We start from the raw sequence: 11,154 nt of genomic DNA on the forward strand, positions 1-11,154 counted from the left end.
ATTAGGTATAAAATATAGAATTATAATGGGAGATTGTTTCATGAAATATATCGTTATCGTGAAATAAAATTACTCATTCCTTGAAATAGATTTTTGGCCATTCTGCCCACCTCTAGTTGAAGCTAAAGCGAATTATAAATCGCATGTGTGTGGAAGCATTTCGGTTTTCCCGTAACAAGAAACGAGAAAAGGTGACGGACAGACAAAAAACAATATGCAGACACTGCCAGACTGTGGTGAAGTACAATTCGGGGAATACGACTAATATGAACAGCCATTTGTTACATCACCCCGAAAAGTTTCATGATGATACGAGGAGAAAAATAAATAGCAGTGAGTGAAGCAGTGAATGAGGCGAGTACCTGACTGGTTGTGAGTTGTTAAAAGTTGACAAACAACTCAAACTTTTTTAATTTTAATTTTTTCATGTTTCATGTTCTCAATTTTTATGTTATTAATTTTTATGCTATTATATTTTTGTTCTTTGCACTTTAAAATTACCTAATCTAAAAATAATAAATGTGATGTTTGTTCAGTCATAGTTTAATAAACACTTATGCCACATTTTTCCAAGTCTTCATTTGTTTTGTTTTTTTCCCTGCACGAAATTCAATAAATATCGTACCGTAGTCTTCATATCGAGGTACTATCGTATCGTGAAATGTTGATACCTTTACATCCCTACTTTCAACAGCACAGCATTTTTCATTGGATCAAGTTTTTTCTAAGATTCAGTAGTGGAACACTGTGTCTATATGCTACACCGGATTTTATGTTATAATTTATTATAAATGGATATCATTTTAAGATATTTAAGAAGATTTACAAAATAAACAATGTTTACAGAATGAAAAATACAAAAAAAATCAATTTTATGCTTTTTATGTATTAATTTTTATGTATACATTGAAAACATTGAAAAGACAATAAATTTATCTTAGAGTACACAAAATGAATTGCTGTTTACACTAGTCTAATTGCTGTGATAAAGAATATATCTTAATATGCTAATTGCAATTACATTATACTGTGGTATTACTATAATAAAAATTACAGTATTTTGTAATAAATGTGATTAAATGTACAGTCAGTGTATTGTGGGATACATAAGCTAATTGCTGCCAGCAAGTTACTGTACATTTCACAGTATTCTTTTTGCAGTTAATTGTTCGTACTTGCTCTGCAACAGCAACTGCGGCTGCACAAAATACAACCAAATACATCAACATTAACCATTTATTCAGAGAGTTTTGATGAATTTTCATCTAAATTCAAAGATGAGCTATTGCAAAAGGAAAGACCGAAAAAGATGGAAAAGAATGTCCACTAGATGCCTCTAAATTTCATACACTGGACCTTAAATATGTGAGTTTATGCCCAGTTTGTTTACATTTTGTTTAAGAATAAGGAACTTCTTTAAATTGAATATACTTCCCCTTTAGTAACAATGACTGCTGTATTTCACCACTCCGCTGTTTCCTCCATAAGCTTTGGTAAATTCATTAGCATATTGGGTTCCCTTAATATGAAATAAGTAAAGGATGCTAACAATAGATTTAAAGATGTGGGGGACTAGCAAACAGTTAATGCACATATAATGTGCAAACTCCAAATTTCTCTGTAAAAGTGATATCCCCCTCTCCTAAAAGAGATGAATAATTTCTAAAAGCAAATAGTTTTAAGATTTAATCACCATAATTGAACAACAGTAACCATAGTTTTTTTTTTTGGAAACTATTGTTGATTTTCAAGGGTTAATGTGCATAAATGAGATATTGTGCAAGAGAAAGTATTTTTAAAAAGCTGGGGCCGGATTCACCAAACTGTTTTTAAGACAAAATACAAGATTGTTTTTAAGATAAATTATAGGAAGTTCCTTCATAGGAAGGAACATCTTCATTTTCCCCCCATAAGAATAAAATGACATATGCATGTAAATCAATCTTGAGAAATTAATGTAAGAAATGTCTTAAGTTTTTTCGGGAATACAAAATATTCCTAACATTTCACTTAATTCTAATTTAAGAGAAATTATGGCAATTAAGCAGAAATGTCTTCTTGAGAATGTTTTGTGAATCCAGACCCAGATTATTATCCTTGAGCAACTGCTAGTGACATTAATAGGCCAAGTAGCATCGCTTGAAGTAGGCTACTCTTTCATATGTCTGCATTTATAGACATCTTTTATCTAGCAAACATTAGGCCTATATCTACCTGTGTTTGTTTAATGTCAGGGCCTGACACAAATGATGAGTGAACTTTACACCTTCCCCTTTTTTCATGTTCAGAGCCACAGTGTTCTACATTTGTTGACAAATGTCAAATGATGATTGCTTTGCTATTATTTGTCTTTGGCTTGTCTTCATGTCTGCTGTGAGAAGTCAGCCACAGACCAAAAACGTTTTGCTTTAGATTCCTACAAAATTTGAATTCTAAAAACATTTTTCTTTCAATAGTGTTTTTCATGTGTCTTCACATCTATTTAGAATCAGAATCAGAATCAGAATCAGAAGAGCTTTATTGCCAAGTGTGCTTGCACACACAAGGAATTTTCTTTGGTGTTGGAAGCTTCTAGTACAGACATTCAACACAATGACAATACAATATAATACGATTTACAGTCTAAAAGATTCTAAATTGTGCATATATAAAATAAAGACTATTTTACAGAAAATGGGGGATAATAACATATAAGAGACATTGTACAGGGTAGTATATAGTAGAATAAACATATTAACAGATTGTATGTACACTTGTGCAAATGGATAATTTAGTAAGTAGAGGTAGTGTTATATACATGTATACATAAGATGTAGATATAATAAGGCACTATAGTGCACACTATAGGAGTAGTGGAAGTGGAATATTGCTCTTAAGGAGCAGTTATCTGTTTAGGAGGGAGATTGCCTGGGGGAAGAAGCTGCTTCTGTGTCTGGAAGTCCTGGTGTTCGGTGCTCTAAAGCGCCGGCCAGAGGGCAACAGATCAAAGAGTTTGTGTGCTGGGTGTGTGGAGTCAATGATGATTTTTCTTGCCCTGTTTTTCACTCTGGAATCGTACAGGTCCTGAAGTGTGGGCAGAGGAGCACCAATAATTTTCTCAGCACTACGAACTGTCCGTTGTAGTCTTCGTAGGTCTGATTTGGTGGCCGAGCCATACCAAACAGTAGTTGAAGTGCACAGAACAGATTCGATGACCACTGAGTAGAACTGATTTGCTGACTAGTTTTTAGTTATGAGGACTAATCAGTCTTACTTTTCAGATTTTAAATAGACCAAAAAAGAAATTAAGGAGTAATTTGTAATACTAGTCTAAGCAGTTCATGCAACCGGCCCTTGGTGTCAACAAATGCAAGTCCTGACTTGTTTTACCCAGACCCAATGTGTTGTTAGTTCATCTAAATGTGCATGGTATGTAGAACCAATTGTGTTTTTGTATATCTATTTATGTGCAAGATAACATAGATTCAGCAGGTTACTTGTGTTGGATTACCATGCTATTAATAATGGCATCTTCTTGTAAATTCCTTTTTGAAATTAGTGAGAGCTTTACCTAATCGTGTTTGATGTGTGCCCTCTATTGGCCACTTAAAACCACTGCAGACTCAACCTGCAAATTGACAAACAGACTAAGATTAAAAAAGGAAGTAAACCCATTTTTTATGCAGTTTTGTATTTTTTATATTTTATTAAGTTTATTATTTAATTTATTATTTGATAATAACGTTTATGTAATTGCATAATTTCATACTGTTTATTTGTTTATATAAAGGCCAACTGTTCTTGAGTGTCACTTGATCCCACAATCCTTATTTAATCCCACAGATTGAAGGTAGTGTTTGAAAGGTAAAACCTAGGGAAAGAGATTAATGGGCTTTGACATGTTTATATGGTTGTGAAGTAAAGATGAAAAAGATACCCATTTATCCAGCATGTCAGGCCTTGTATGTGCCATTCAGCAGGCGTGAAAAAAACAGCAGCATCCAGTTACGAAGACATGCGAGACACTTGTGTTGCAATCTGGTTGTGGAAAGAGTGTGCCAAGAGATCAGGTTTGTTTGACAGGGCATTACGGTAATGTAGATTGATCATTGCTCACTTGTGACCTGCAGGCATTCTCTGTTTGAAGCCCAGGCAAAACCAGAAATTAGTTAAGGATCTAGTGTCCTGTGGTTATATGAACTGATGTTACGTTAAGAGAAACGATTTAAGTAAGGACTGATATTAAAAAACAAAACCGCTTCCTAATAACAAAAGGATTAATGGGTATAGTAGAAGGAAACTACAAAATATTTAAAAAGACAATATATTCTTCAAATTGAATTTGACATGCTTTCAAAGGTGTAAGGTGGTGAAAAATGTAACAGAAGTACCACCAACCACCCAATGGCGGAGTCAAAGTGGCATGCGAAGGCATGCGCGCGTTCTGTTTTTCAGGCGCTCTGGGTTGTTATTGTTAACATTATTGTTTAACATTGCGTAATCTTATCTGACTCCAAAAGATAAAAATAGAAACCTCGTTAAATGATATTATTTGTATTTGATTATTATGCGTGTAACAGATTTTATTTGAGTGTTTTATTTGGTCATACTGAGTGCATTTGCATTGTAGTATGTGTGTGTGTGTGTGCAATACAATTTTCCCCTCGGGGCTCGCCGTAGCTGGCGGGGTGGGCATGCGCACTAAGAACTAGAGTGCTGTTGGTTTTACATGTGGTCTCTGTCGGTACACGATCCGGGATGCCTGCACGATCCGTTCTGCGCATGCGCGTAATTACGTAGTAGGTCACGTCACGGTTTCCCTACACTATTGGTATCACGCAAGCATTAGATGAAACGCTTGACGGCCAGGCGGCACAATTTGCGGCATATTTATGTAGGCTACATTGTGTTTTTCATTTAACATTTCACCGCGGGTCTATTTTGATGTTTTTAAATGTAGCTTACGCTATGCATTAAGATGTGTTTACGTGGTTGCCAATCCAAAATAATAAAGGAGTTGTTATATGAACATACACGATTTTGGTTACATGTGGAATAAAGTCTGAGTCTTTCTGTCACTGCAAACCTTCAGTTTCCTCCATCTCCCCTTTGCGATTCAATGCTGTTTGGCATTAGGACTACTTAACTTGCCGTGTTTCGATCTGATCAGTAGTATTGTCAAAGACGGGTTGTGTCGTTTTTTTATTAAAAGCTGCTAATATTAGTTAATTTTAAATTGAGTAATTTTGTATTGGTATGGGTCTATATAATCAGGATGCACATAAGTGATGCGCAGGTGCGCAATCGCGACCAAAATTAAAAATGCGCTCTGTAAATACGTTTAGATGCTCATTTGCGTACTGACATGGTTGAAACCGTTTGATGCACAATCACTGTTTTAGACCGACTAAATGTAATACTGGATAAGATTTCCGTTTGTACTGAATGCTGCCAAATCTACTGATATCTCGTTTGTTCCCGGTGATAAACGGGACCTGGGTGTAAATGATGAAAAACGGAGTATTAGTAGCTCCGCCTTTGTTGGTTATGCTTTCGTTACTAGAGAAGCTACTCTTTTCGTTACTAGAGAACCTGCGCTGCGCGTCTACCAAAACACCGCTTCTCTTAAACTTTCTAAAAGGACAAGCTGTTTAAACTTGACACTTGCACGCAGCTTGTGTTTCTCTATGCTATACTCGATCCCAGCTCCGCACCGCAAGTCTCCTTGTGCGTTCGCAAGTGCACTTCCCAGCAACCTGCCATAAACCAAAAAGGTTGTTGTTTTAGGTTTCAAAATTGGTGTTGAAAATTAATATTTACTAATGTAAAAAGAAAAACAAGAAGAAATACATTATCATTGTATTTTAAGTGTACTTTAAAGTAATATAAATATAGTATTATCCCACTTTATCTTGTTTATTGTTCATTAGAAAGTAACTACTTTTTACTTTTATTTTTAATAGGAAATATAATTTGTCACACTATGTGCAATGTGAGCACCAAACCGAATCTCCAGGTGCTCTCTTGAGAACCAGATAGAAAAACGTATGTGCACCCCTGTATATAATCTAAATCAGGAAAATAATCCCTTCAATGGTGTTTACAGACGACAATAAGGAACATAATATGCATTTCTGCCTAGACTATCTGCACTTACATGAAGAAAGAACTACAAACAAATCTGGGGAAACGTTACAGAGTATTTCAAACTGACAATGGAAATGACTCGAAAGAACGCATTGTGTGCACACAGAAGTGACATGAGACCAGAGGTGGACAGTAGTGAAGTACATTTACTTGAGTATCTTTATTTAAGAGAAAAAATTAGAAAAAAATTGTCTCTCACACACACTAACAAACAGTGTGTGGGGTGCACAGTCACACAAATACACTCACACACACTAACAAACTGTATATGGAAGACTGTGCACCCCACGTCCAGCATTTACTCTCAGGTTGAGGGTGTCTCTGCAAATAATCATAAATATTTCCATGTCCTGGATATTTTCAAAAATGAATGTGAAAGGCTCCTTGGCATCCCACTCCGTCGACTCCATCAGCACCCTCGACGCATTCATTTGGTCATCATGATCCATCAACATGTATGACGGTTCTTGCACCTGGCCAGTGAAAAGCCCAGGACTGTTCCTCACGATGTATTCCGCCTGGTACATATGTTTCAATGTGAGGGGCAGCTCCTCCACTTCTACCTGTTCCTCCTTTGACAAAGTAAAATACCATAAATTAAGACTACCCTATAACATAAGATGTTTTGGGTCTTTCAAAAGGGGCCTAAAGACATCTTTTCAGCATAAATTAAATCGTTATTATGAGTTATGGTTTGTATATTATGGTATTTTCATTAGGCTACTAATTGCTAACTTTTGTATTGTTTTTGTTTGTAAGCCATTTTGGACAAAAGCATCTGCTAACTCATAACCAGAAGGTGTCAAAAAATTAGAATATTGTGGAAAAGTTTGTCAATTTCAATAATTCAATGTAAAACGTGAAACTCATACATTATATAGATTCATTAGTCACTAAGTGAAATATTTCTAGCCAATTTTTTGTTAATTTTGATGACTATGGCTTATAGCTAAAGAAACCCCAAAATTCAGTATCTCACAAAATTTGAATATCACATACAACCAATAAAAAACAAGGATTTTTAATGCAGAAATGTCGGCCTTCTGAAAAATGTTCACGTATATGCACTAAATACTTGGTTGGGCCTCCCTTTACTTGAAATACTGCATCAGTGTGACGAGGCATGGAGGCAATCCACATGTGGCACTGCTGAGGTGTTGTGGAAGCCCAGGTTGCTTTAAAAGCAGCTTTCAGCTCACATGCATTGTTGTATCTCGTACCTCTGATCTTCCTGTTGGCAATACCACATAGATTCCCTTTGGGGTTTAGGTCAGACGAGTTTGCAGGCCAATCAAGCAAAGTGACTCCATGGTCATTAAACCGGCAGGTTCCAATTTCTGAAATTCTGGATATTTCAGATTTTTCTTTTTTATTAATTTGCAAAAACTTCTACAATTCTGTATTTTGCTGTCATTATGGGGTACTGAGTGTAGATTAAGGAGAAACAATTTAACATAAATGTCTCTAGGAGATGGCTGCAATGTAATAAAGGGTGAAACATTGCTTCCGGAAAGTATTCACCCCCCTTTCACTGTAATAATGTATGTGCACTATTTTTTTAGCCTGTGTGCACTAAATGTAAACTGTCCCAAAAGTATTTTTATATACCTTAAATGTAACACCACTTGACCCATGGTGAAACGTTGTTTTGTCTCACTATACACAGTGTATATGATTGAAATGACAATAAAACCCATTTGACTTGAACTGTTGTATAAATCTATATAATGTATGAGTTTCAAGTTTTACATTGAATTACTGAATTAACAAACTTTTCCACAATATTCTAATTTTTTGAGACTTACCTGTATAGAATGCATACGTGAAAATGGTTGTCTGGTTAGTTTGGCCATACCTTGACTATTTGGGGTCGAGGAATCCTATAAATAGGTGGTAGGGTGCCTGCCATCAGCTGTTCTGCCTCCTCTGTCCAGAAGGCAAAGCGCTGTCCGAAGTGCTGCCCATGTCTTTTCAAAAGTCAGAGTATGGTACTTTTAATATAGCATAATTGTAAAGCAGACCAATGTTTTACTGCTTGAAATGTGTCCTACCTTGCGATTGAGAATTTCTCCAGAATCTGGAGACACCACCACTTCCGAATAGATGGTATGTCAGTCTGTAATACACATGTAATATTGGAGTCTTGCATGTTTTTTTTTTAACATTCTTGGATACATACATTCCATGAATTACAACTTACATCCAAAAAGTGAAACTGGGCACCAGTACAGATGCAGAGGGCGTACTGTTAAAGAGAAAGATAATGATTACAGAGATGTAGGACAAACGGGAAAAATTGAGTAGAAATTGTTTAAGTTTACCATAAGCATGAAGATCCCACAGCTCTGTCCATCTGACTGAACTGGAAATGGCTGAAAAGTAATACACAGTTACTCAGATGTGATGTTGACAACCATTGCAGTATATAGTATATAGTGTCCGCTGAGCAAAATGAAATGCCAAAATTACATAGTAAGCAAAGTTACATCAAAATCTGTGCCTGTCTTCTCCACCCACGGTCCATTAGCCACTGCTCCTGCAAGTTGTCTGGAAAAAAAATTATGCAAAACTGAATCCATCAAACAATGTCTTTGCCAAACCCTGAAGCCATAGAACAAGGCTTTTGCTCAAACCTGAAGCCACAGAACAAGGCTTTTGCTCAAACCTGAAGCCATAGAACAAGGCTTTTGCTCAAACCTGAAGCCATAGAACAAGGCTTTTGCTCAAACCTGAAGCCATAGAACAAGGCTTTTGCTCAAACCTGAAGCCATAGAACAAGGCTTTGTCTGAACAGGATATCAGTCCATTTCACTCAGTTTGATCTGTATTTGTTAAGGCTGTTACACAGTGTCATCAGATTGAAGATTTTCAGAGTGCTGTTCAGGCTTAACTGGATAAAAGAACTGTAGAAAAGTCACCCATCATGTATTAACTTTAATTCCTATAGTCTGTTCTCTGTGTTAGCCTTAAGCGATCACAGGTCAAACCTTGCAATGTCCTCTGCTTATGTGTTTTAAACCTAAATATGGTTCGGTATTCCTCATCTCCAAACCCATTTGGACAAAATGAGTCCAGAAAAATAGCCTCCTTCTTAGCAACTAATAATACCTGTGAAGAACATATGCCATTAATGCCAGCTACAGGGGCACCAACTGGTTTAAAAAATAGAGTAAACACTGAAAACAATGTAACTGTACACAAAGCATGTAGTGGCTTGCTGTTTGTGACCCCCTAGACCATGCTGGCAAGATGATAATATCTTTTGATTCCACGTTGTCCTATGAAAAAAAAAAATTCAGATCTCCTTGGTCATATCTTCACTTAAAGAGGTGTATCTGCTGGACTTGTCAACACATTATGCAACTTACTGGCAAACTAGTTTCCCTTTGTTTCCATGTAAGGACTTCATATAGGTCAGCAATGTGGACATCCATTCCCTGAATAAAATTGTATGTCTACATTTCATATACATATATTTCACAAAAGTGAGTACACCCCTCACATTTTTGCAAATATTCTGTTATATCTTTTCATGGGACAGCACTATAGAAATAAAACTTTGATGCATCTTAAGGTAGTCAGTGCACAGTTTGTTTTGCGGTATAGATTTATTGTCCTCTGAAAATAACTCAACATACATCCATTAACGTCTAAACAGCTGGCAACAAAAGTGAGTACACCTCACAGCGAACATGTCCTAATTGTGCCCAAACTGTCAATATTTGTGTGACTACCATTATTATGCATTGCCTTAACCCCTACGGACTTGAAATTCACCAGAGCTGTACAGGTTTCTACAGGAATCCTCTCCCACTCCTTCATGATGACATCACAGAGCTCGTGGATGTTACACTCCTTGCTCTCCTCCACCTTCCGCTTTTGTTGCCAGTTGTTTAGACGTTCATGGTTGTATGTTGAGTTATTTTCAGAGGACAATACAAGCTGTACACTGACTATTACAGAATATTCGGAAAAAAGTGAGGGGTGTACTCACTTTTGTGAGATACTGTAACGCAAATTTATGTGTAAGTCATCGAGGTAAATACAAATACATACATGTCTCCTGGCTGCCTCCTTTACCAGCCTGAAGCACGCATTCCCAATCTGAAAGCACAGAATGTTTTGCATAGTTGCAATAAAGGCATTAGAACCATTCAAACTCTTTACGGCAATATACACTTACATTGCTCTCCACCTCCTCATCTAGCCCCAGGCTCCAAAAGTCCTCCCTTTGAAGACACACTGGGCCATCCAGAACAACAATTTCTTTTGCTGGACGTGCTCTGTCCAGCACATAGGTCAGCTAGAAATAACAAAAAATATCCCTGTTAGGAATGAGCAATCATGCATTTATTATTTGAAGCACACCAACAAGCTGTGCATGTGAACTATCCAGTTTAGTTTGGCACTTACCAGTTGTTTTTGCTGAGGACCCAACCTCTTGGACCACAGTGGACCTTTATTGGCATACTGGTGGTCCACCAGTCTAATGTCCTCTGCATCATTTTGGCTGCCCTCAGATTCATGGCTATGGTCTACACAACAGGAAAGTAAATACTAATCGTCATTGTCAAGTGTCATGTTTATATTTGCCATGTCACCAAGTAGGATTATTACAATACCTTGTGGCCGAAAGTAGGGCCTTAGCTGCGAAACATTAACTTTCTGTATTTTCCCTGACATAGCCACACCTGCCACACCCTTCCCTGTCAAGGATGTGAGGGTGTATGGCCCTTGGTGGAGATCCTGTAAACAATTTCCCTTCTTCACCTTCTTTTTGGGCTCCCCAATTAGGACCTCGTCCCCTGCCTTGACGGAGCACTGGCGAACCCCTTTCCTTTTCTTTGCTTCAAAAGCCTTTTTTTGTTTCCCCTGCGCCTTTTCAATGTTTTTCCGTACCTTAAAGATAAGAATATATTAATTACTATGCGAACATTCTTATTCAAATTGAACATGCCATCCACACAACTCTGAACAAACCGTTTCATTGAGGGCCTTGACTCCAGCTAGTTTTAGCTCCAGCTGCTC

The 11,154-nt window shown here is 37.0% G+C and overlaps 1 protein-coding gene across 1 annotated transcript; it reads right to left on the reverse strand.

Annotated features, from left to right (window-relative positions):
- Positions 1 to 6,374: 6,374 nt before the first annotated feature.
- On the reverse strand, positions 6,375 to 10,809 carry LOC130566981 (uncharacterized). The gene is made up of 9 exons (XM_057354827.1): positions 10,749 to 10,809; positions 10,540 to 10,661; positions 10,310 to 10,429; positions 10,183 to 10,230; positions 8,448 to 8,498; positions 8,327 to 8,371; positions 8,178 to 8,242; positions 7,982 to 8,093; positions 6,375 to 6,698 (listed from the first exon to the last, which is right to left on the reverse strand). Exons 1-9 carry the CDS (start codon positions 10,807 to 10,809, stop codon positions 6,381 to 6,383), a joined length of 942 nt encoding a protein of 313 aa, XP_057210810.1. The 3' UTR covers positions 6,375 to 6,380.
- Positions 10,810 to 11,154: the final 345 nt, after the last annotated feature.

The sequence above is a fragment of the Triplophysa rosa genome, linkage group LG16, assembly GCF_024868665.1.
Source record: "Triplophysa rosa linkage group LG16, Trosa_1v2, whole genome shotgun sequence".
NCBI lineage: Eukaryota > Metazoa > Chordata > Actinopteri > Cypriniformes > Nemacheilidae > Triplophysa > Triplophysa rosa.